A 27,823-nucleotide genomic window follows, 5' to 3' on the forward strand; every position below is an offset into this window, starting at 1 on the left:
TTCTGCAGGAGCACATCACCCAACGCACCGGGACCCCAGAACGGCTCAGCCTGACAGAGCATCTTCCAGCTCTCAGTTCTCCATAGGGGTAAATGAATAAATAAATCAAATACTCCCAGAGCACCTGCTTTTAAAAACCCTCTTTGGATGTGATCCTCATTCAGGTAGCAGTGGGAGCTTTACACAGTAGATGGATACCCATTCAGATTCTCTCAGAAGTGACCTTTTTTACCTCATTAATTAAATGCACAATTCCGCCACCACCCACATCCTCTGGGCACAGAAATGCTTACAGTTGAAAACTGCTTAATGCAGTGAAACCTACTGTTTCACTAAACCTAATATAAACTCGTCACTGACTCCCAAACTAGATTAATAAGGCTAACTTTAACTGGAATAGAAACAATCCATGCTGTCCTTGCAGGAGCAAGGAAGCATCACCACCTGCACTTCAATACAGCCAGCTTCAGACAAAACTCCAGCCCAGCCTAGCCTTCCACAACACACATTAGCCTTCAGCATAACAAAATAAACTGCTGTAGCACAGACCAACATCTTGCCTGGCTCCAACCATCAGGCAAAAACAAGATGCTGCCAAAACAGTGAGCCTGAACTGACCTGCTTCCGAGATCCACCACCCAGAGCACAGGATCAGCATTACTCGTTCACGAAGTTCTCCAGCTCCATACAACAGTGTCAGATAAGATTCTGAATTTTCCTAATATTGAACTATTTTTTTATTTTTAGCATATCAGCAATTCCTTACAAGGCAACATAGCAAACAGTAAAGCAGCTCATAACTACTACTCTGTCATGCATCCAGCCTTATTTGCCAGTGTTTTTCCAACACCCATTGCTGCATACTGCTTTGCCTCCTCCCTGCTCCTCTGTACATTTGTAAGCAACTTAATTAAGCATTATGTTGCAGGTTACCAGCAAGTAAGACAATTTTCCCCCAAATCTTCAACTGCAAGTAAAAACAAAACACAAAAACCAAGACATTCTGTCCACAAAAGAACAGGCAAAAGATGTGAGCTGCTAGGAACACACATCCGCAGGGAAGCAGTACAGATGGAAAGCCTGACTTCTGTGAACAGCAATTTCATATATATTTAATTCCTCCAGAAGTTCAGCTATGAACAGAGGTGAGGTTTTACATAAGAGCAATAAAAAAACCCTGAAAAACAGCCCATAAAGACAAAAAATGTCCATAAAGCACAAAAGTCTCTGGCCTGAGTAAATGGCCACCAGTCAGGGTAGGATGTAGCTCAAGTTAACGTCCAGGCAGTAAGGGAACTTTGCTAACAGAGCAGTGCAAATATTCCTTGGAGTACAAAAACCTCCCTCAAAGTTATGTTATTCAAATGAAAATGTGACTTTAGAGAAGGTAACTTTGAACTTTTACTGAACTTCAGACACTCAGCATCATCAAAAATAAGGAAATAAAAAGGTTATTTAGAAGGTGGTTCATTAGAGGCTTTAGAAGGCTCAGGGCAAAAATTCACTGGCTGAAACAAAGGTACTGTGGACTCAGGAGAGTCTTTATATTGAAGTCATTACTCTAACCAACAAAAGTTAAGAAAATTGGTCTTAAGTTTTCATAATTGTATGCAAATCTTGTAATTAGACAACAATTTTCAACTGAATAATAATAATTGTTACCTTCAGTAACATGTAAGATCAAAGTAGAATCTACAGAATCACAAGTGTAATGCATCTTGTTTCAACTCATGTTCCAATTAATGTCAAATCAAATTACAGCATTTCTTCATAATGCAAGTATTTATCATCACTTACGATCTAACCTCTACGCTACCTGGATCTACAAGCTGAGACTACGAGTCAGTGCCACCTCCGCAGTCCAACAGGAGAAAAGAAGTTTCAAACTGAAGTCAAAAGGAAGCTTTACTGCTGAATGTCTGGAATAACACAAGTGGCAGAGGGGAATACACTACTACCATAGCCGCCTGATTTGCAAAATCATAAAATTCTGATGTACTCATTCCTCCCTGATGAAAGGGAATTCAAAAAATGACTTTTGAAACACAATGTTAGAAATAAAGAAGTGTTAGCATTTGTACCTGATTTACACTTGGCGGTCACAAACACCCAAACTTCTTCTACTTCCCCAGAACTAGACATAGAAATTAATTTTGTGCAGGTGCCAGTTCTGGCTTCATCTGCTAAAATGCTAGGCTGGAATACTGCTGCTGCAAGGAGCACACCTAGCATTACACCACATGTTGGAACCTTCAGTTGTTTGTAAGCTACACTTTGCGGACCAGAGTTACTATTCTGCTCTATGATGTATCTGGAAAAGAAAAGGATGCGGCAGAAGTGACATTATCAAATCCACCGACACACGGTAAGCAACAAGCACATCACTTCTCTGCAGTCATTAAACTTCTGATATAAGCCACTCAGATAAAAACCATCTGAGTCACAGACAACAAAGAGCACCTGTCTGACAAAACTTTTATATTTTGATAAAAGCAAAAAGCTACCACTGACATCTCTCCTTTCTCTTTGACCTGCAGAGCACAAATGTGCAAGTGTTCAGGGACATGGCATAACACAGCTCTTTCTTACGAAGTCTCTCCTAAGAATCTGCTTTTTGACAACATGCTGCTTCTCCTCTTCGAGGCACTTGTGACGTGCTTAGAAATCCTCAGAACGCGGAAACTGATTAAAAGCCACAAAGTTTTCTTAACAATTTGCAGAACACTTTTTGAAATAAAGATCTGAAAATAAAAAAAGAAGGAAAAAAAAAAAACACAGAAAACACGATTCTCTCAAACATCTGTCCCCTTAATCGAACAGTTGTAGGTGGCTGTGCTGGGTATTGCTCCTGGCCCTCTGCTCAGCAGGTAGAAAAGGTGACTTTCATCTTTATACTGTATCCCCCACCTTGTGAAACAGCTTAATAATTAAGACAGGCTTTTATGTATGCCTGACTCAAGGGCGAGGAAGCACTTCTCTCGAGCATGAAAACTTACAAATACGCTCCTGGATATCCGAGGCATTTGCACTCCCTATGTTTCAGCTCAGATCACAGTGGCACTGATTCTCGGGGTGCCTTTCAGACAAAGGGAGGAAAAATAGGTATGGCTACGGTGGGGCAAATGTTTCTAAATGATTACAGAACCAAAAAACCTGCTACTCATCTCCCAAGCTTCTCAAAAAGAGACTGCTGAATGTACAGCAGAACTTAGATTTGATTAAGTATCTGTTAAAAATTAAGCCCTTACAACTGCCAGGATGACATTTTACAGAGTGCAGCTAAAGACAATTTTGGATTTTATAATCTGCAAACTGCATTTCTTGCATAGTGAGCATTTCTCTACTAGCAGTCTGTTACAGAAAAGGAGCCCAAAGGTCCCAGTCAGGCCCCAACAGAGCTTAATTTCACCCACTGTCAAGCATGAAGTAACTCAACTAAAAACACTAAGCAAAACCCAGTGCCAAGGATGAGCCTCTAAATGAGGACAGTAATGAGTAAAATAGTGTTGCTGAGTTGTTTAGCTTTGAAACACCTTGCATTCAATTCTGTGATTCAGGAAAAAATACATTCTGTTATTACTTAAAACTCCTCTGGTATTTTGATTAGGCAACCCAACGATGGTATTTCTTCTTTTGCTTGCTCTTCTCTTCAACCGTTTGACTAACACAGCCTCAACTCCACCCTCAAGAGAGAGGGAGACGGGAGAAAATCCTCTGGTGTTTTTATGAAAGATGTAACAGTTTCAGCTTAAATACAGGCTTGCTCAAAAAGTGTATTTTCCCTCTGCATTAGTCATCGATATTACATGTTGTTTTTCTTCCTAATTCTCTCAAATCTAAATGAAACACTCTGAAGTTTCAAACTGTGATGAAGCAGTCCAGACTGATTCATGCAGTTCTCATATAGCCACAGCACAGCACGACTGGGCTTGGAAGGGACCTCTGGAGGCCCTTGGTCCACCCTCCCAGCCCAAGCAAGGCCACCTAGAGCAAGCTGCCCCCAGCCATGCCCGGATAGCAAGCAGAGACATTCAGGTGATTATACCTGCTGTACCCAACCTAGAGTCTCCTGATAATCCATGGAAATTACATTGACTTCTAGTAAAAATCTGAAGACCTGCATAAAAGAGGAATTTTCAGGCTCTCATCTCCGTCAAAAACTGATCTAGCCCTTTTACAGCACTCATCACTCAGTGGTAAAAAATAAAGTTGCATCAAAGATGGACAAAAAATGGCAATTTGCCATGGCACTACCTACCTCTTTTCCTCTCACTCCTACCCCCTTATCATATACCTTAAGACTGCATCAGACCAGCAATCTACTGACCTTTCCAAATATTGGCTTTCACATTCAGTTTCTTGTCCCTTATCTACCCTGTTCTCATCATCACAGGCTCAATTAGTTTATTTCATAACCCACTGAGCTTTAATAGACGATGATGTTAGAAACTGTGGGGATTAAATTAAACCTTGGGAGGATGCAAACCACATTACAGAAATAGTCTGTTTAAAGAAATAAAACATCAAAACCACACAAAGCATTATATAAGCAGCAGGAAGGAATAAGAAGCCTTTCCTGATTTTTTTTCTGCTATTCCCCCCAAATGTTCTGCATCAAATCTGACTTTTATAGAGCTGAAGGAGCTTGGTTTATAAATTGCAACTTTTTAGCTTAGAAAATTGAAGGACAAACTTTAATCCAAGTTAGGCACATCAAAACAATATCTGGTGGTTGCAATTCAACAATCTAGAAATGCCAGGGAAAACAGATGTCTAAAGTCTCACTAGAAGGTGCACAGCCTTTATAGTCTCTACAGAAAAGGAGACTGAGCAATATACCTAACTCACCTTTCATTTTGCTGGGAAGATAAACTGCTAGTTGCTATAGATACCTCTACACAGAAACAGGAGATAAAGCGAGAACATTATATTAAAAAAATGATACCAGATCATCATGATACTAGACTTCCTGACACTGCACCAAACACAATATAGCTTAGCTCTCATAACAAAGAGGAAATTCGTTTACGAAACTGGTACTATATGCTTAGAATTGTTCATTTTAGTCATGATCTACATTAAATTATATATATACACTTTAAAACAAGCTACAAAAAATGACCTAACCATTCAATATGTACTAAACTTCTATGTGGCCAACTACAGTTTCAAGGAGCCTTTGAAGGATGAAACGTTCACCATATCAAATGCACACTGCCATGGCTCAAAGAGAGAGCCTTCCCCTTTCACCACTTGCCACATATTGACAGAGCAAACTATATGTATTTTATCTAAGCACACATATAGATTTAGAGGTATTTTTCAGCTTGTCTCCAAAGATTCCTACAAAGATCTTCTGCAAGATTTCTGTCTGTGAGATACTTCTTTTAAATAAAAATTTCTAATGGTGAAACTGATAAGAACTGGACGAATACTGATGGCATACCATCCTCAAAGCACACTAAAAAATACTTCAAGTTAATACAGGAGGGTTGGTGTTAACAGAATCCACTAAGAAAGATCTGCATAGTCTAATAGGTTGCATCTGTCAGAAAAGCATTTTAGTTGCAGGCAACAAGAAATCTTCACTCAAAACTGAGAGCAGAAAAGTGATGATTTTGCCTTGGAACGCAGCTTCACAAAAACAAACAGCCCAAACCCCCTCAGCTTAAGTCTTTGAGAGAGGAAAGCCCAAGTTAATTACCATCTACAGGCTCCAAAAGAAAAATACTTAAGGTATTTTCACTGTTGAAGCACAGCTTCACAGAGGCAAGTTTTCTAACAGATTTGAAGGAAAATACCTAAAACTTTCCACTAGATGGCTCCTCTGTATGACCCCCAAGGCACTGCACGCCTGCTCTGGAGCTGTGGAAGCAGAGCCAGGGCTTCAGCAGTGCCAGCAGCCCAACACACACCTTGCAATGCTGAAGCAGCTCCGCTTAACTTCCCAGTGTTAATTATTCAAAGAATCCCTGCGATAATCCTTCAGAGAATTTCAGGCATACCTGCTTTTGCTCAATTAATCTCATGTTGTATGGAAAATGAGATAAATACTTTTCTTGGTTTTCTCTTCACAAACAAACCACTCTCCTCACTAGGGAAAAGGAACAGCTTAGAGCAGTGTCAATCGGAACAGCCTAACAACCCTTCCCCTCCACCCAAAGTCACACCAGATGTTGGGAGAAGTCTCTTAACGCTTTTGGTCCCATTTTGTTATTTTTTCATGTAGAATACACAATTTTAAACTAGGACACACAAAACTGGTAGTTTAAGTTCAGGTGACACCTATACCCACTGACTCGGTCACTTCTTCCCTTTCCATACACAACACAAGCTCAACTTTTCTGCTAATTAGCATATTATCTTATCCAGGTATGCTTTGTGCCCTCTGATCTGTATTTGAAGGCATCCAATGTACTAAGGTGCTATAAACACGCAGCAGTTGAGCTATGATTCATAGCTTAAGTAGCTACACAAAAAATTCCAGACAGTAATCTTGCTCCCACCTGCGCAGGTCTCATGACAAACCAAGTAAATGCTTGTTCACTGCTGTCCCTCTACTGAAAAACAGATCCCAGATGAGCATCTAAGGCAAACAGACCCCCGGTCACACCTTTAGCTGATCCACCTCTCCCTATGAGAAGGATATTGTCGAGCTTCTTCCTCTCCAACACAAGTGGCACCTCCCAGGCACATTTGGCAGAGCAGTAACTTTATTCCCTTCCTAAAGGGATTTCTCTTTATCCATTTTGACAAACGGAAAGAAAAAGTGGCAGCAGATCTGGGAGGCAGAAGGGGAGCTAGGAGGATTTGGAAGGCACTGACTTCTCACTGTTTAACAAACAGGTAAATGCAAATGAGCGACACCAGGAGAATGAAAGGCATGACTGCATCTGCCCCTCACCCCCTGGAAAAGAATAAGAAAATTCAATTAAATCTGAATTTCCCAGAACGCTTCAAATATGTAACAGTTACACAAAAAGCCTGAAACAGACATTCAGAGATGTTCCCTGCCTTTGAGCTAACTGAAATTTTTAGGTGCATGTTGAAGCTAGGTACTGTTCTCAACTACAACGAAAAGCAGATTGCAGCCCCCCAGTGAAATCAGCATTCCCTCTGTGCAGTTTCTGCACAAAGGTACCCAGCTTTACACAGGGTAAACCTGATCGAAGTACCTACCTACCCTCAAACAACAGCACTGATCCCCCCCATTAAGAACAAACTGAAGCACTGCACATTGCACTCGCCCTGCAACGAATCCTCCATCCTTTGTATACCTTGCAATCGTGACAGAATGGGAAAAATGGGAAGTGGGACTGGGCTCTCCACCTGAAAACCTGATTTTCTCACCCGAATCAACACATCTGTTATCCCTGAAATGAAATAAAGAGATACCAGCATAAAGGAGAGGTATGGGTGAGAAAATAGCTAAATGCTGAATTTAAATTGGGACTAAGACAGCTCCAATTTGTAAAAATAAGTTAATCGTATTTTAAAAAAGAGAGCAGACAGAAGCAACGTGACACAGGGAAAGCTATGAAAAAGGAGGGGAACTGACAGGCAACTTTGAAGAATGTGATTTTTTTTCTCTCCTAAATCAAGGGCAAGATTTTATTCACACATTTTATCTGACATCACTGAAACGTATTTCGTGGATCTCAAAATATACATGAAAATCACAAAGTACTGAAAATGATGAAGTAAATTAAATCAGTACTGTTAAATACTGAAGATACAATTATTGGTTGATAGTACTTTTTATTATTATCATTTCTTAAATGGTTGCATACCATAAGTAGACACTTTTTATCATCAGTCTCAACACCATACAGCATCTTTCCTTTTTTAAAACACATTTATAATAAACATAGAAAGCAGACCCAACCTTTTTGTAGTATTTTAACAGCTGAACTGTGGGAACTATGGGGCTTAAATGCAGATCAATTTAAAACTTTGTTTAAAACAAAGTTTAAAACTTTGGCACTAAGAAGGGAACACAGCTGGTTTCTTGCCTTCTCAAACACATGACAAAATAACAGGCTGCCCAGAGAAGCTGTGGATGCCCCATCCCTGGAGGTGTTCAAGGCCAGGCTGGATGGGGCTTTGGGCAACCTGGGCTGGTGGGAGGTGTCCCTGCCCATGGCAGGGGGTTGGGACTGGATGGGCTTTAAGGTCCCTTCCAACCCAAACCATCCTATAATTCTGCAATACGTGGGGCACAAGCGATACATACAGCACATGTTGTGGTCAACTGTAGCAAATGCATAAATTAAATAGGTAAAGCTAAAAGACATTTTCTTTCTTTTGCTCTGATGCCACAAAATTCCCTAAAGAACTTGAAAGTCATACTTAGTAATTTTACATTTACAATTACCATTTTGCATGTTAAACTCTTAGGTAGTTTGTGAAGTATATTACATAGCTAGAGATAAATGCTCAACATATTGGACCTGTAAAAGAATGAAAACAAAACATACCTTGTCTATTTCCATTCTCTTCATCCTAAGGAAAAAGAAAGAGGGTACATTAAAAATTCACTAAACGGAAATAATACACAGGCATCTGTAAGCTATGAGGATTTGAAGTGAACAGTATTAAGGCTTTCGTTCTGAAATTGTAGCATAATCCCTGTTTACGAAAAAAATAAACTGTTCCATGAAACATCCCCACAGAAACAACTTGAAAGGCATTATCTGATAGCAAATGTACAAAAAAACCAAAACACTGTCATGAAGCCTAATATTGCATTGTGTGTTTTTGCAAGTATGTTTCCACCCTGAAAAGCCAGGCAGGAGAGATTATACTTTCATCATCTACAAAGTTAAAAAATATGCTAGAGTTCTTTAATACTTACAAAAAAATTGTAAGCTCTCAATATTCTTCCTGAAATTTGAAATATCAAGTTTGTTTTGCCTTCAGTGATTCTGCTTAGAGAAAAATATTTACCCCAAATTCTATTTTGGAAAAACTTTGAAGATTTTCCTTCTGGTTAACGCACTGTATTTACAGACCTAACTACCACGCATCAATTAGTCCTTAAAAAAAACAAAAAAATTCGACTAGAATGTACTAATGGAGAAGGGCATGCTTAAAATAGCATGTGATTACTTATTTCAGCTTTCTTGTCAATACTTTAATATGGATGAGGGGCTTTTGAAAGAGCATAGCTAATTTCTTCTTCAGCAAAAATCTACTATTTTACCCATCTAAAATGGTTAAAACATGGAATTATGTGCGTTTTTGTTTTGTTTTTTTCCTGAAGTGTGACTTCATGGACTAATACATTTTCCACCTAAATACAGTTCCTTAGACAAGTACGTATTACTCGTAAAGTAATTCTAACATTTTACTTCACCTTTGGTAATTAAAACAGCCTCACCCTTAAGGAATCAAGGAGCAAGGGGATGATCACAGAAGTAATCTTCACCTACACGTTTCCTCACACTTTTAAATGGATCTGTTCCGAATTTCTATCTTTTCATAGTAAACACAAATCACTTTTGCATATTAAATATTCCAAAGGAAACTGCACATTGATCTGAGTGTACTATTCAGGGGGAGATAACTTGCTGAGAGAGAGACCTAGATAGAAATACTGTATTATACATGTATAATGAGGATGAGACAGAAGTCTTTCCTAGGTGCAAGGCATTTCTTTCATGACATAAAAGTGAAATACAGCCTGCACCACAAAACATTACAATAGTACAGAAGTTATCAGGATGCCTGCTGGAGCTTTAAAAGAAACCACACAAGTGTCAGACAAACAGTGAATTAACAGAGATCTGGTACTGATTTGGCTTTGTAAAAATCATGATAATTAATGGCCATTATCACCCCAACTCTGGTAGCAGCAAACAGCATATCCTTATGTTGAATAGTCCTGTCTGAGGACTACATCAGAGCCCAAACACATGGGTCGTATCTAGGGCAGGCTACCTTGTTTAACACTATCAACCAGAAGTTATGGAAGGGGAAAGATAGTTAATACAGAATTGCCAGCATAAAAGAGACACTGCGCTGGGTTTGTCAGTTTGTCACTGGGCGTGCACAGGTCTGTTAAAAGAAACACCTGCAAAACATTAACTTCTCGTTGTACCAAGCCAACAAACTCAGGCCTTTAAAAACTGAATGCTTTATAATGCAAATGTTTTGGAATTAGCTTTCTCTCCTACATTTACCTTTTACACTTTGCAAGGTGTTAGAATATGCAGCTTCCACACCTAAAGCAAATACATTCATTTATCACCTACCACCTCCTCAGACTGATTCAATTTGTACAATGTAATTCATATGCAAAAATGCGTTGCTGACGAAGAAATCCTAATAATCATCCGATGTTCAAAGCATAATTTAATGTAGGCTTCTTGTAACTTTATCTTAAGAAATCCTCCACACACTATTCACGTAATGAAAAGGAGACGTGGGAATCCAGGAGGATACAAAATGGGTTACTCCTGAACGTGGAGCTATTCCCCGTGTCCTGTTTGGTGTGCAGCCCCACAAGCACAGCCACGTACTTTTGCCAGAACACAACACGTTAACTGCAGTCTCAGTTTACAAGATCATCTTTCACATCGTCCTTCACCCAGGGCTGCCCCTCCCAACAGAGCTACCAAATAATACTTCCTTCCATTGCCTTTCCCTATCACAATCCTTATAAATCAGCCAATAGATTGAGAAACAGGCACAAGGGAAGGGGGAGATTTACAGGAGTATATTCCCTGTTAAGTCCCACTTTCTTTCCTTTATGTCATTTTTAACTTACATTTTATTAGTCGTTTTGTGAAATACACAATAAGTTATCACAGTATCCTGAATTTGGCCTAGACCTCCTGGACTGTGTATATACTGAACATCAAATGAAAGAAATTAAAAGGAAGTCTGCAGTTGCTAGCAACCCATAACCTTAAATATAATATACTAGTATTTAGTATCAGAATATGCAGGGATGTTGCCCTAAATTGCTGACAAGCAATTGTGTTCCATCCCTTTACAGACTGCAAGATGGAAATGTGACTTCAAGTCAGATGGAAATGTAAATGAAGAAAACAAAGCGTTAAGGAAGCCTCTCCTATGCCATTTTCCAGGTCATCGTCACCTTGTCACTAAGTTGTTTTATACTCGTTCTCACCCTGCTTATTCAGGCGGTACACAAGTGGCAGTGCCAGTTAGAGCACTGGTTCCAGTTGTCTGGACAGGAATAGGAATTTCTCACTGGTGACAAGAGGTCTATGAAAGGTAGATGCCAAGCTTTGTATACCTAAGGTCTAGAAATATCTGCAACTAGAGCTTGCCATTTCCCCTACCCAAACCCTACATCTTCTAGTTTAACACAACTCAACTTAATTCAGGCTTTAAACAGTTCTTTCTTTTTGGAAAAAATCAGTAGCACCATGAAGAACAAAACAAAATTTTAGTACTTTAGTACTTTTTTTTTTTATTAGCACTAAAATAAAATAAACCCTTTTATGAGACTAGTGTCACACTGAACCTCTCAAACTCAAATAAAAATCGAGCACCTCAAATACATCCAGGCAGAGAACAGAAATGAGATTATTTTTTCTTTACATGAAGGAACACCCACTCTTCTGCACTCTGCATCATCTGAGGAGAGTTCTTTGCTTCCAAGAAAATTCACCCCACTGCCTTTCCAAGTTGCAGCCTCCTTTGGCCTGTCAGAAGCTTTTCTTTCCATTGCCATGGACTTTCCAGCTGTGGTCTGATTTTTACCACACCCTGCAGTCTAGGAGCTTTGTGCTGTCTGTCCTTGAGATAAGTCAGTGTTCCCCCCATGCGAGGATTCTTTTCTTCTCCACAAAGGACTTCACCTGACCATGTTAACAGCTTTTTAGATGGGTTTCTAATTCTCTTTACTGCCACTACCAATTAATGTTGACTTGCAGAAAGGTTAAGAGGAATTAGAACAAGACTACCTTGAAAGAAATCAAAGCTACAACAGGAGGCCTTCCCCAAGGTAAACAAAGATCTCTGTGCTGATCTAGAGGGAAAGCCGGAGCATCAAATTGCCACTTGAAATAACGAAGACTGTGACAATGAGAAACTTGTAGGGGATTGAGTAACTGGCTGTTGTGTACAGCTTTGATTTCCAGCTGTAACCTCTACCTTACATCAGAGGTAACCACATGCATTCTCTGATGTAAGGAAGGGACAAGGTTGCCAGACGATGTAAGACAGTCATAAAGCCAGATCAGAGTTCCTATTATTATACTACCAAAAAACAAAAGGAGCACTTCCTCCTCCCAAGACCCTTGCACTTTTGATCAATGAGAAAAGAGAGATGAATTCTTGAGCTTAGAATCAATGACAGAGTCTACAATTAGCCAGTAACCAATATGACCTTTGTTCAAATAGTAGTGGCACAGAAATCAGATTTGCCTTATAGAATCAGGCTGACAGTAAATGAAATTCATTCTTTACATATCTTAGGTACACAGACATCTATAAAAGTCACCTTATTAAGACCCAGGAGTAATAATTTTGCACATCTGTTACCTTCTCTGCCACCTCACGGACATTAAAAGGAAGAGGAAAATATAATGGTTCAGGTTAATTTACAGGAAGTGCTTACCACGGCTCTGTGCAAATGAACTTCATAATCCTCAGAGGTAACTGAATGCCTGAATAAAGGTATTACATCAATCCAACAACCCCATGATTTTCTTTTCAAAAAACAGCCAGAAAAGGGGAAACGAATTACCCAGATTCTGCCATACCAAAGGAGAAACTCCTGCAGGAAGAGAGGGAGCTAGAACTTCAAGACACACTTCAGGATTTACAGGTATAATAAGCTCAGTGTTGTATTGCTTGGGTCTCTGTCTCAGGAACCATTGGATGAGAATGAGAAGACAATGGATGACATTGCCTCCCTCCTCCCCCCCCAATGTTATTTGCTCTCCCTTGTGCGTATGTCCTTTTGCACGTGGAAACACTATCATCTGTATCAGTAGATATCTGAGAAATTCAGGAGAAAACCTATCTAATCACTTCTTGGTTAAGGAGTTGAATCCTGCTCATGCTGTCTACTTTTACCTAGAATGCAAATATGGGTTATCAGGAGACGCTAATAAGTGCACGTACTCATCTGTGCAGCTCAGCTAAGGCTTCCCCACTCTCCTTCTTCTTCACATTGGAATTTAATCAGGGATTGCTCTTGGCTGACTCTCTGTAACCTCTGTTGAAGAACAGAAACTTTGGGATGACCTAATACAGCTAATAGTCTCATTTACAGTTAGCTTCAGTGACGCTGTGTTAAGGGGAAAAACGCTGGGCACACGTGCCTGCTGTAGCTGAAGTTAACTGGAAAAGCGTACTAACTTTCCCCTGGAATTTTTTTTTTCTTATAGCCACTGAAGATAAGCAAAAAAAGACAACTTTAGCTAAAGACACAATTAGAGACACACAAATCAATTATCTGTCTGAAATGAGCATGAAGTTTTGAAACTCATTCCCCCATCTTAACATCAATCTCTTTCTCTGCCTAACTGGCAATGCAAAAAAAAAAACAAACAAACAAAAACCTCAGAGGTAGGGTGTATCATGAGAATTCTCAAATTTGATTACTTTAAAATAAGCAAATGTTATTTGAACTCACTAGAATAAAAAATCCCTTCTCGATACTCAAATCTCTATTCCACAGACTTCTCAGTGCCAGGCACTACAGCAACTTCCCATAGGTTCAGTCATGTAGGGAAATGCACACAACCTTTAAACGAGGCACACTGATTAGCTGCTTAACATTTTAAAATGCTTGTTTTAAATAAAACCTATGAAGTATTTTAACACAACTTCTTATTAAGTTCAGAAAGTTGTTCTTCAATATAGACCGGTATGTATCTGTCTCTTGACTAAAAGGGAACTCTAAGAGCCTTGTACTTTTCAGCAGAAAGAACATAGTATAGAAAAAATCCTGTCTTTCTAACATCCATCAGTTTTAGAATATTCAGAAACTATGGCAAACTAATTTCTTTTTCCTTTCTATTCTTTTAGGACGATGGTATAACAGATTTCAATTCTGGAGAGTGAAAATAAAACAAAAAATTCAACAACTCATGCCCCTTCCTTAGAATACGCAATTTAAAAGGTATACAAATTGGTAACACTGGCTTTAGGTAAATAAATAAATAGTCACTTACTTTAAAAGAAAACTGAACTGCAGATTCTGGAGGGTAAACTATGAAGTGTCTTAAGGTGAAGCCAAAACCCTGAGATGTCCTCCTTAACACGACAGTTTTTGGACCAGGCCAAGAGAAAGTTTCTTCTTCCTCTGATGGTGATATAGCTTCACTCTGCTCTTTCCCATCTTTATTTTTTGATGCCTGAAAGAAAAGAGAGACACAAAGATACCAAATGTAAGTTATAATTTGGGTGTTTTTAAAAGCATTCTTGTGCACCTGAAGACAATTTTTTTCTCTCCACATTCAAAATAAATTGATTACCAATGACATTTTCTTAATAAATACGTATTGTAAAGCAGCATCCTTCTAGCGTTACACACCTCTCTGGTCATATCCCCTTATACAATCCTTAAATTTTAAATTAAATAACTTATTAAGGAACTTCATGTTCAATAGTGTAAAGGCTGAAATGAACCTCAAGGAATGTGTACAGCATGTATTCTATTTGCTTTCCAGTTTACTTCGATACAAATTATGCTTTCTTTTTGTCTTCTGGGACTCCATTTCTGGCCACACACTGCTCACGGGCATACAAACACACCAGCTCTTTTTCCTGACTTCAAATGCAGGCGTGATTTTCTCAGCTAGTTACTCCTCACTTAAACAACTGAAATAACTGAAGAATGCACGAAATTGGTTCGGCTTCTTTATTGAGATGTGCTTTTTCTCATCTTTGACTTCACCTGTTTGTTGTCTGGTGTGTTTTTTCCCCACCCTTAGCTACTTTCTCTGAACATTTCAGTATTATAACACTGCATACTTATGTGAAAAGGCCTGATTTCCTACTACAGTTATACTGCAATCCCACCTCTTTATCAGAAGCAAGACATTTTGTTCCTTTCTTAAGGGTAATTCTATATACCCATGACTCAGAAATATATGATTATGAAAAAATATTTTTATTATTAAAAATATTTGTCTTCTCAGCCTTATATGAAATCTTTCATTTTAAAGTGCATGCCACATCATTCATAAAATCTGAATCAAAAGCTGAAGACATACAAAGAGAGCATGCAAAAACCCTATGACCCTCCTCTAAATATTCTAGTTCAACGATGCATGAAACAAATTTAGATACCAGAGCCTATAGCCTATTCAAAAGGTATTCAAACAGAAATAATAGTCTTCTTGTCCTTCTGTAGCTCTGCTGCTGGGGCTCAGCAACTGGCTGATACGTGTCAGAATTTACTGCTTGGTTTTCTTCCTGGGCTGCTCCAAAATAATCCCTTACAGCTGGGATTTGAAAAATGCAGCAGTGCTTATTGGTAAGGTGGGCCCAGCCAACCCCAATCGATGCCTACAGAAAACATGAAGCATTCTGACTTCCACCGTGATAGCAAGGGGTGTCACAAGGAAACTTCTGCAGGAAGGACAGCTCAGAAAAGCCCTATTTTGTTTAGAGCTGCAGGGAGGCCAGAGAAATACTACTCAGTGCTTCAAAGATCAGTCTCCCTGCCTCTGATCATCCTGCGCTCAGGGAGGAAAACCATCCAGATGGCGAAGGGTCTTGGTGCTGCAGCCACGCTGAGAAACGCTTATGGAAACCAAAACTGGGAGAATGCAGAGCAGCCCCACGGGGCTCTGCTCCTCTGAACAGTCTCTGAACATGAAGTATTATTTTTGGATTTTTAGAAAGAAAAATGTGAATCTCAGTCTCAGCTGAGTCAATCACCTAGTCTTTGTCAATCACCTTCATTCATGTTTTGAAGTATTAGTGGAAAACAGAAAAGACTGAAACGAGGTGACTGATGAATGACAAATGAGGCTGAACTGTGGAACTGCCAAGGCTGGCTTTAATTTTATCTTTACATTGCTTGAACTTTAAGTTAAATGCTACATAACCCCCTTTAGTCTGACTACAAGGTCAGTTATTGAGGTGTTTCCCACCAATCTCATCAGCTTCTGAACACTTTCTCATTTTTGCACATACGTTCTCAGTCTTCCATTCTCATGACATGAGTGGAAAATTGCATGATTAAAGATGATGATTTCCATCCTATTAAAATGGCAAAACAAGTAGCTCCCAATAAAAATCACTGGCCTCAACACCATGACAGCAACTTCCTCTATTAAGTGACAAGCAAGAAGAAATCCACCTATTTACCCCTTCTCTGCAGTCATTTTTTCTCTTTCATTTTTATAGACAACACTTGGAGACATTTTGAACAATCAAAAAAAAAAAATAAAGGTATCACACAAGATCAAAAAAAAAATTAATAAGCAAATATCTGTCATTAAGGATACTTAAACAGCAAACTTATATCAGAGAATCATTCAGGATGGAAAAGACCTCTAAGATCACCTAGTCCAACCTTAACCTAGTCCTAAAGTCCACCACTAAAACCACGCTGCCAAGTTCTGCATCTACACGTTTCTTGAAGACCTCCAGGGATGGTGACTCGGCCTCTTCCCTAGGCAGCCCGTTTCAGTATTTTACATCCCGTTCAGTAATGAAATTTCTAATATCCAACCTGAACCTCTTCTGGTGCAACTGGAGGCCATTTTCCCTCATCTTACCACTTGGTGCTCAAGCAAAGAGCCTGATCCCCACCTCACTACAGGCAAAGGCAAAATGTAGCACTGAAAAGCAGAGGACTTTTTTTTTTTTTCCTGATAAAAGCCTCCCTGATTATCCTAAAGGTAGTTGTGGTGGGTATGACAACTGATCATTGTGGTTTACTTACAGATCTGCTGTGACCTGGGATCAAAATGCAGCCAAACCTCCCTAGGTCTGAGGGGTGGGAGACACGATACTCATTTGATTCACGTGAGAAACCACCTCTCTTTCCCCTGCAATTTCAAGTGAACTTTTCTCACTCAGGCAAGTTGCTGAACTGACAGCTCCCCATAAACACCAGTATTGCACTGGCAAGCCAGCGTTTCCTGAAAGAATGGGCCAGAAGTTAAAGGTTATCATCATGCCATCCTTGGAGCGCCCGCGAGGGCTGCCAACAGTTGAACAGAAAAGGCCAATATTAATAAGAAATGTGGGACGTGGTCAGTGACAGCAGCTCCCAGCCGCCACGACGAACAAAAAGGAATCTGAATTACAAAGAAGAGAGCCAACATCTGTTGAGTCACCCCGTGAATGGTCCAACCACAGCACGCCCACCAGCAATATCCCTTGCCAGGGAAGGCTTGAAAAAGGAACAAGCAAAGTTTTCAAAAGCACAAACAAAACAAGGGTGCAAGACAGCAGGCAAGAAACAGATGATGTTTTGCACAGGCAAGAATGTTACTGAAAGCAGGGATCCTACGTGGTATTTCTTCTGAGCCAAAAGTGATGGTAAGCCAGTTACAAATACGTAGATACCTCCTGTCCTTGAGGTGATCTGTCTTTAGAGGAGACTGACATGCATTTCCAGAGAAATATGTATGCCTTATTTTCATTGCACACAAAAACTAAAAAATGAAAGATTGTTTTGCTGTATTCCTTGCTAAAGATGTGGATGCTTCATTCAGTAAAACACTGAATCTCTACAGGTTCAACGTTCAACGTGAAAGTCAGAACGCATACAATTAAGTTCAAGGACTGAAGAATCCCAGGCTACTAAAAATGATTCAAGCATCATTTCCCCCAGGATTGCTTCATATGAGCTTTTTACACAAAGTATCTCAAAACATCATTTCCTGTTACAGGCAATTACAAGGACATATAGCAGATGCTTAAACGCACTATAAAAAGCATACTGTGCTTTGAATATTGCCTTTAACCCTGTTTTTCCGAGCGATGAAAGCATCCATGAAAAATCACACGGCACCTGAAAGAAGCGTATGAATCACCAGGAGCTTAGCACAGTCTATAGAATTATGTAAAAATGGTAAATCTGATTATTTACAAACATCAGTGTTATGTCCAAATAAAAGTAAATCTCGAAACAGTAATTTCACATTTTAACGGTCTTAAAAATGAAAAAGAAACACACAACTTGCATGGCCTCCAAAGCCTCTCTCATTTTCTGGCTTCTAAGCAATTTACAGCCAGATCTGTATAAATAACATCCTAAAAACAGTCCAGTTCAGTGACAGTCGCAAGCAATTGCAACACAAACTATCAGTTGTCTTCTTGGCTGTCTAAACAGATAAACAGGTACGCTTTGAGTTCTGAATACTATCTTCATAGATGAATAATAGGGAACATAATAAATAATTATACCTTGCACTATCGATCCTTGAAAAAACATGAAAAGCAATTTAAAGTTGGTGTGAGTAATGTGAATTACTGAATCACTCCATTTTCATCCCTATTTTATCTTTGTATTTGGCAAACAATTTCAAAATTATTTCTCAAGTCACTTCGGATTGACATTCACATTTACTCAAGTTATTAGGGTTTAACTTTTTTCTCTAATCATCCAGAACACTTCACAAATAAATTATGTAAATAAAAATCTCATTGCAAGTGTGTTTGCCAAGCTACATTTTCTGAAGCCCAAATCTTAATTAAGAAAAAAAAAACAAGAACACCAGACTGACTGGTGGAGTCACCTCCCAACAGCTCGACAAACACAAGGCGCCTCCTGCTTCAGAAGGATTTCGCCACGTTCAGCTACCAGCTCGTCTACCAAGAAACGTGCTGCCTGAAACAGCAGCTTGGCCAGATGTGTGTGTGCTGAACAGAAAATGGGTTGGTGTCACCTGATTTTCCTGATTCAACAGCCATCAAGCAGTATTTTTTTTGATCACCATTGACATAAGCCAGAACCAAGAAGGATCTTGCACATTATTAAGCCCACAATTGCCTTGATACAGTGAGAGGATATTCCAAATGCTATAATAAATGCTGGGCTTGCTTAGAAACAGTGGTATTTCTTGCATCAGGTCATTTATTTGCCCTATTTTTTTGTAACCAAGCAGCTATCATTTAGCTAACTGCTCTATTACACCTGCAATTTCAAAGAAAAAAAGACTTTTCTAGCAGTTTGGTCTTACTTTATGTGACAGAATGTGTAAAAAGTCTTTTAAAAGCTAACAGGAGAGGGGAAAAAAAGGTTCTTTTCTGGCTAAGACTAAAGAACAGAAGGAAAAACTACCTATATAGGAAGAAAAATCTTGTTATCCACAGAACGATGGGAGATTTCACTGCAAGTCAGGCTTTCTTTCTTCAATAATCAGATTCTTCCAGTGACGATTTTCAAACAAAATTATAACAAGCCACTGACCCTTTTAGTCTCAGCCACGCAGAGAACTTCAAATCACTTTAATAGAAGCCGACAAAAAGTTGCATGAAGATCTCCCTCAAAAAAATAGTTCTACTTTTCTGGTACATCCATCTGCTCAGAAATAATGAAGCAAAGAACTGTATTCGTGCCCAGAGGACATCATGTTCCCTTTACCCTTTATCATCTTCTGTAGTCAAAGAACTAGGCTCCTGCACACAAGATCTCAGGCAGAGTAAAAGCTCAATCCACTGGAGAACATGTGGTTCCCTGGACGTGCGATGCCAGGTTAACAGTTGGACTCGATGACCTTAAAGGTCTTTTCCAACCTAAATGATTCTGTGACAGGGGACAAATACAACCCCCAAAAAACACAGCTCCTGGGTGTTCTTGAAACAGACAGCACTGAAAAGAAAAATATCTTAGAAAGACAGATGTTTAAGGCAGAAGGTTATACAACTTGTCTTTGAGATCTATCATCTCCACCCCCGTTTGCAGTACAGGTAGGCATATCCAGCATTCAAAAAGGAAGCCAGACAATTATTTATACCCATACCACCTCTAAACCAGCCATACTTCTTATACATTTTTCACACTATGGGTAAATTCAGGCAGTACTCCATTAAAACTACCATTGCTCTGAGAAAGGCTTGTGGCCAGACACAGAACAACTGTGACAAGCGTTGGAGGCGTAGGCTGAAAGCTCTTGCTGCTCTTCACACAAAATCACAAGCTCTATGCCTTTTGACTGCTGAAATGAGGACTGCAAGTGAAGAGGTTTGGCTAAGAGTGAATACATCAAAATCCATGATCACATTCTGAACCGGTCTCAACCCATGGCAAGATAAGATACTTCTAATGTTTTTTAATCTGATTGGAATGTAAAAATAACATTTTATTCAAAAGTAAATAATTCTCACTGAAAGGAAATTAATTACTAATACAAGGTTGACACCTCAAGCAAATTCATCCTCCCAGTATCAGGAAATAGCTTTGTCCTTGAAGCAAACAAATGAGTTCAATCACTTTCAGCCTCAGCAACACATTAATCTCTTCTCTGAAAAATCCCTGCAAAGACACAAGCAGGAAAACCAGAATGCAGAAACCCCAAAACCTACGTAACTCCAGTCCTGCATGTCAAACACGCACTTGTCCTAACTTCTGACATTAGTACTAGACAAAATCCTGCAGTCTTCCCCCTAAACAGATAAGGAAGGATGTTGGGGAGGATAGATGTTCAGGCAGGAAATGGAACTTGGCAGCATGTGGACTGACGTCCTGTCCTCACGTGAGTCTTCCATTGTTTTCTGTCCTTGCAAGGTAAGCTACAAGGTGTAACCATCAGCATCTCCAAACCCACAGTGGTGGCAGGAAACATGTCTCCCAAAATAGTGTGACATAAGAAATTGCAGAAATCTGAGATGCATCACCTTAGATGCTAGCTAAGACCAAAAAAAGGCATCTAAAAAAAAAACTTTTTTTTTTTTTTTTAGTATTTAATTGATGTTTTTCTTAACAGCTACACACACTACAGACTTAAGAAACCTTAAGCTGAACTCCAAAGATACCCACAGTATTCTATGCGGAACGCCAGCTTCCTTCTTTACTAACACCAAAATTAGACTCTGCAGTTTATTAATGAATCATCTCAAACACTTCAGTATTTTGAGTGTCCAACTAGAATGTTCAGATTTGCATGCTACCTCAAAGTTACCCTTCTATACACACAAGCAGTAAGAAAATAAATAAATAAGTACATATATATATATGTATGATTACTAAATAGTGATTAATTGACATATACAATTATACAATTAAGCTTAGGGCAGATGCATAATAAACATGAGTTAGTTGCATCTACCTGCATGTGCATCTCCACAGGGCTTCTCTCTGCAGGTACCCAGACATCAAGAGACAGCTCTGTGGCTAGAAACAAGGCTGTATATGTAAAGCCACTGTCTTAAATACTGCTTTTTCAGAAAAAAATAAAAAAATAAAAAAAAAAATCAGCACATACAATAAACTTGCATAATTGCCGACATTTACTATCTACCGACTTGTACTTTTTAGTAACGCTCAAAGTAGACGTGACTGCAACATAGCAGCCTGGAGTGAAAGTAGTTCAGGATGAACAAGTCTTTATCTACAGGAACGATACTATAACAGCATAATCAGCAGGAACTGAAGAGCCGAGCAGCTTGAGGCACGTAAACATACTGAAGCACAGAAGAGGAAAGCTCTTCCTACACGAGGACATCCCTCAGTACTGCTCCATGTTCGCAGAATGGGCCATGAGGAGATGGAGCCCAACCAACACACAGAGCTGGGCCTAGTGACAAGTTCAGCAAGAGATACTAGAAGGTACCTGACTCCATCCTGTGCATTTTAGTGCTATATGTATTTAAGAAAGCTGCAGGAAGGACTCAGATACCCGATGAGAGTAATTGCCAAGCCTGTTTTCAGCAGGTACCAGGAGAAGGCTGCCTTGCCACGAAGCACCTGAAACTGGAAATGAAGATGTAAACAAGCCCTCAAAGCTCAAATAATCAAACAGCTGCAAAACTGCTCTCACCACTAGAGAAAAAAAAAAAAAAAGAGATGTGGAGATAAATGGAGCATGAGTCATCACATGCAACTGTTAGTAAACAGCACTCACAGAGGTAGATAAAATCGGCCCAGTCAGGGCCTTCTCTTCAGGGCAACTGCTAATAGCAAAAGACAGCCTGCTTTTGGAACCGGGAGGCACAGCTCTTCTTTCACAGAAGCTATTCATGAGGGAAAAAAAATAAATGAAAAAACGGCCTTCAGAGCATGACTTCTCCAGATCACGGCTTAGAGAACGTGTGTGTTCCCCAGGGGACCCGCTCATCTTTTACAGGCAGAGTGCGGGATGGCTGCTGAAGCTCCCCAGCACCAACACTGCTCCTGAGGAGAACACAGGAACTGGGAAGGCCGGCAAACTCAACCAGCTCTCCAAAACGAGATCTGAACCTTTCAGTCCAACCAGGAGAACAAAAACAAATTACTAGGAATTGGAGGGCAAAGATGGGCAATGCCGTTTCTCATGCGCGCCCCTCACCTGGCCTGGGCAGTCGGGCCCTGAGCAGTAATCAGCAGGGGTGAGGCGGTCTCTGTGGGCAGATGTCCCCCACTCAGCCTTCCTAAGGGTCTTGCTGATGGCCATAAGGAGCTGAGATGCTTCAGAGCAAAGCAGTAAAGATGCAAGGAGCACTGCAGAGAGTGAAGGCCCTGGGGGCAGGCCACCTGCAGGAGCCAGGCTCTGTTGTTTCAATGTTCTGCCCAGGTGGCCACAGCGACAGGTCAGTGCTGGGAGAACAACCAGAGTCAATTCAGGTATTTGCTATGAGACAGCCCTGGCAGCAAACCTGCCACCTCCTTCTAGGAACATGAACAGACGAAGTATCGGGCCTAGGATAATCCTTTAATTCACACTGAAGGCCATGGCACCTGCCTGCAGCAGAGATCAGCAGCACACCACGCACACTTGGAAACTTCTCAGAAGTGAATGACCCAACCTAATAAAACACATTAACGATGTCCTCCAACCAAGGCCAGGTGAGGAGAAAGGCTCAAGAGAGCAATATATGACAGCTCCAGTAGCATGAAGTGGGAAATCTGCAACCCTTCAAAACCAAAGCCTGTGCCAGCACAGCAGATGGCTGCTGGCACAGGGAAGGAGACATCGCCGCTGCCGTGCAGGGTGCAGAGCTGCTCTGGGTGGAAGGAGATGGACAGACGGACGTCTGCTTGTGTACTTCTGTAACTGCCATTGCAGTAAGCACAATCAAAGGAGAAATGGCATTTTTGAGAGGATTTCAGTCCTCAAAAAGGTTGAGGCACACACCAAAAAAACAGTAAAAAAAAAACAAAAAAAAAAACATATGTGCAGCTCGTTCCCCAAGCTGAAGTTTGCCTTACTGTGCTCTACTGCTCACAGAAGGCTGCTCTGCGAAGCAAACCGTTGATGCTTATGTCAGTCTCATCCCCACTCCACAAGACCTGGAAAGCAAAGCTAAAGGCTACCTGCAGCAACCTCTGCCTTTCTCCCTCACCTTAAAATACTCCCACATTTAAATCACAGTTTTTCCCCCGAGATCAAATACAGGAAAACAAGAAGGGTTGGAGGAAGCCTGTAGCTGAAAAAGCCCATCTTCTCCATTTGAAATCAAGTCCCTCCATTGCAACACATAAATAACTAGCTTTACACTGGCAAAGCAGTCAAGGATGCAGGGACACGTGACAATCTGAAAAAGGATGATCACCAAAATGGCACTTCTGTTAACCGAAAAGTTCTCAGTGTGCTGTTTTCCTGGCTCTGGATTAAATGCAGCAACACCAACTGGCTCTAAAGGGAGCCCAGCTGGGCCTACTTGCTTGAATGAAAGGAGCACGCAGCTCTCCAGGCCAGGGGAGATCCAGAAACAGTTTTCCTACTTTACAGCAGGGAGAGCACAACCCTACTCACTCTGGCTAGAACTGAACTAGCATTTTATGCAGAGCAGGCTCTGGTTTTCTTGTAGAGAAGTTCTGATACCTGGATTTTTTGTGCTTTTCTTTGACTTCACCAAGTGCAAGATCAGGTTTGGCATGACTAGTGCTCCATCGCAGCTCAAGCTTGACTCAAAACTTCTGCAGTTAGCACCTAGTGTCTTCATTACCTAGATGAACACAAACTAACTATCTGATGAACACTAACTATCCTCCTTTAAGTATCAGACTCTTGCAAGTTTAGCACTTAACTAAAGGGTTTTAATTTTAACACGCATATATACACACTACAAAAATATACCAAATTGTGTGTACATCCATATAAATATATGTATATGTGGATATATATATATATATATACACATTTTTAGTAGCTTTTCCATGTTGTAAAACAATAATGCTTTAACTACAATTTTTTCAAAACCTAATTAAGTCCAAATAAATGAATTTAGTTCATACTTTCCACAATTTCAAGCAATACCACCAAGAAGCAGAGGCAAAATACAAGGATTTACTTCATGGGACTCAGATGCAAACTGTTTCCACGTTGTTTTTGCTCATATCTTGCAATTGGTATTTAGAATAATACATGTAAACACACAGTTTATAGTATTAAATGTAGGCAGAAAAACATTAAAAACAAAAAAAGAAATTGAGAGCTTCCTTGTTTTCTTACAGGCTCATTAGCAAAAGCCTCCCCTCTTAACAGCTACATCCTCCTTAAACTGGAAAGAAAGGAAACATCTGCAGGGCTGGTAGCATAACAGCAAAATGTCATGTGATCTTAATTTAGCTAAATCAGAGCTTTTCCTTCTCTACTTGTTCTGCCCCTGCTTGTTAAGAATAGGAAATGCTTTGTCCTTACCTTAAGAGTCTGATCTGGAAATATCAGAGACAGGAGACTGAGAAAGCAAACTTTCTTAGTGTCAAAGCAATGTTTGAGGTTACTCCGCTCCTGATAAAAACTGTCTTAGTAGTCTGACAGAAGTGATTGAGAGCGGTTGCACAGTCACAGCCTGTCAGTGGCTGCCTTACGCTGCTTCGTTCAGCCTAGGGGAGCTTTCTGACAGACCCAAGACTACAAGCCACCCACAACCCTCTCTACTTCCTACAAATGGGGAGAGAACAGTAAGTTCTCTCATTACCAACATCCCCAGCCAAGTGTGTTATTGCACAATTAGGAGCTAGCTGGGACCACGTTTGTATACTCCTTTTGCTTTCTGGACTAACGCAGACTTTATCAGACACACCGCATACCAGACAGTTTTCGCTACGTTTTCACCAGGCTCTGTTATGGCATACCTATTCACACACACTGAATAGTTCTGCAGAAGCTCTTAAGAAAAACGAAATCACCGCAGAGGATAAAACCTGATTCACTCTGAGCCCATTTCAATAATCAGATGCAGCACAGCGTTGAAGGCAGCCATGAAACCACCTACACACTTCCTCCAGCTCACGCTGTTTCTCCTCGCCGTACCCAGGGGCTATGGCTTGGTGAAACAAATCATCAGCTCTGCCAGGACCCTGGCCAAACCAGCCAAGAGAGCACCCGCTTTTCCACAGCCTCTCTGCCCCTCCAGCAAACCTCTGGACTTGGACCGGGCTACTCCATGGTGCAGCTACAACGCTGAGCAAGGGCTTTGCTTTGTGGGCTCGGCGGTGGGACAGAAACACACCTTACGCTGCTCTCTAATGCAGGTATGAGGCTGATCTTCTCAGAGAAGCTACTGATCTTTCCAACATAAATAGACTCATTCGTGCTTTAAAGATATGAAACCAGAAGACTAGCTGCACCACTTCGTCTGCATAAATGCATTGTCATAACTGCTGGTATCCCAAGTAGTTCAGGCTTAAGATCTGAACACCTTCAGCTTTGCAATGCTGCAGTTTTACTTAGAATTTTGTTTCATGTGCGACATGAACATCTGACCTGCCCCATGCCAAAAGGAAGCCATTGGAAGATCAGGGAATTGACCCGCAATGTCAAAATGCAGATTGTCACCCTAAATATAGCAACTCACTTCCATTTCAGATTCAGTCCTGCTGGCAGAAGATTTACCTCGTCTCATGGGAAGAGTTTTAAGAACTGACTTGAGGGAAGTATTCAGATCAAGTCTAAACTTCCCAAGAAAGATTTCATACAGAGAACACGGCTCAAAAACACCACAAAACTTGTAAGGCAGCGTTTCAGGATTCTTTACATCCCTGAATACACAGCTTCCCCCCTCAAAAGCAGCCGCCTCTAGATATACAGTTAAAGCTACAAGCTTTAACACTGGGTAAATTCAGAAACTGATAAATTCCTGCAGGCACAAACACACTGCTTAAATATAATCCTGGTCCCATGTTTTAAGATATCTGAATACAGTATATAATGCACAAATTAACACACTGCAAGTATTAAAAGCCTTACACTCAGAATGAAAAAGGTTTGTGTATAAATCAGCATATGTAGATGCAAAGCTACATAACTCGTGTTAAAATATTTCCAAACCCTAAATTTGTAATCTGCTGCGCATATAGGACAGAAAAGCAGCTTTTTCAGTGAACAATTTAATTTACTAAGATATAATACTTAGAAAGCTGCTTAAAAAAAGACTGTGAAGTCATTAACTTGAAAAAAAAAAATCTGAAATCTGTATGTCAACAGAGATGAGGTATCACTAAGAGGATAAAGAGGAGAAAGTTGTCCACAGGATTTTCAGTTTAGCTGCAAATCCAGCAGCTTTCAGACATTGCCTTACTGTGTGATCATAAGCGACCTGAGTTATTTCCCCACAGTTTGCAGCAAACATGTCAGTAAGAATGGCAAATGCCAATGACTAAATCCACATTTGTATCTGTCTGGAGAACGGGGTGGAGGGCAGTGGGGAAATCTATTTTAACAAAAATTCACTTGCTTTTTTAAGAACTACTTGTCCTTGCATGCCTATTACTACGGCTTGAATTGCTCACTGTTGCTGAGTTACTTCCCCATAGTTGGGAACATTACAAATGTTTCTCCAACAGCAGCGTGAATTCCCACAGTGAGTAAAGCCACCAGCTATTTCCTGCAGAGATTTTACACCTTTTACTCAACAAAACTGAAAACATTACACCCTGCACTGCTATGAGACGAGATTTTTATCATATTCCCTCCCTCCCCAAGGCAGGAGATAAACAGAGGAGTACAATAAGATAACATATCACATTTCTGAACTGTTATCAGCTGCAAGTATCTGAAAGGAATGCAACCACCTTTGTTATTTCATCCTCCAAGTGACATATTCAGAAGACTGAAAAGCTTTTTTTTTTTTTTTTTAAATGTTATCTGAGATTCTCCAGAGGAAGGGAATAGCTGCAGTGCAGCAGCCGACGCAGTGCTGCTGCGTCCTCGGGCTTGAAGGCGATGCGATCGCTGAGCCTGCACTGCACCGTCTCATTCCCGTACACTGCCATACAGAAAAAGGCTGTGATAATGAACTCCAGTTAAAGCAAAATTGAAAAGATCTTGGCAGCTAGAATGCCACAACATACAAACTTATTTCTAAAAGACCGTGTTGATGTCAGTGGAAGTTCCTCCAAGCCCAGCGGCTTCAATGGCCAGGCACTCTGTGCAAGGGACCTGTGTGACCAGCTGTGAGTTGATGGAACTCTGCAGAGCACCTGCTTTTGGCTGAGAAACCAGAGATGAAGTATTTGGATGGCTGAAAGCACGTTATTACTTTTAGAGGCTAGGATGCAGCAATAAAATAAAGAAAACAGTACGGCAGGCATTGGTCAGGTAGGAATTTGGAGCCCACAAGGACCTAGGAAGACCTGCTCTCCTCAAACCAGATTAATCATCTACAACGCTGCTGTGGCAGCCTCTGTGACCCCACGTACACATCCCCACATACAGATACAAGCTTTCTACCTGCTGCTCCTTGCCTATTTCTCAATCTGCATTCATGCTGCAGTTCTCGATTGCCCATG

At 40.4% G+C, this 27,823-nt stretch overlaps 1 protein-coding gene across 5 annotated transcripts in view; it reads right to left on the reverse strand.

Annotated features, from left to right (window-relative positions):
* ARHGAP21 (Rho GTPase activating protein 21) overlaps window positions 1-27,823 on the reverse strand; it is a 118,358-nt gene that overhangs the window by 57,133 nt on the left and 33,402 nt on the right. For 4 of the 5 annotated variants that reach the window (XM_038174591.2, XM_027450626.3, XM_038174590.2 and 1 more), the window contains exons 2-3: window positions 14,157-14,339; window positions 8,478-8,502 (exon numbers count right to left, since the gene is read on the reverse strand). In XM_038174591.2, the coding sequence (XP_038030519.2) occupies window positions 8,478-8,502; window positions 14,157-14,339 (208 nt within the window). Of the gene's footprint in view, window positions 1-8,477; window positions 8,503-14,156; window positions 14,340-27,823 lie in introns of those variants that run through there. The other variant, XM_072033710.1, reaches the window with a different exon arrangement.

The sequence above is a fragment of the Anas platyrhynchos genome, chromosome 2, assembly GCF_047663525.1.
Source record: "Anas platyrhynchos isolate ZD024472 breed Pekin duck chromosome 2, IASCAAS_PekinDuck_T2T, whole genome shotgun sequence".
Classification (NCBI taxonomy): domain Eukaryota; kingdom Metazoa; phylum Chordata; class Aves; order Anseriformes; family Anatidae; genus Anas; species Anas platyrhynchos.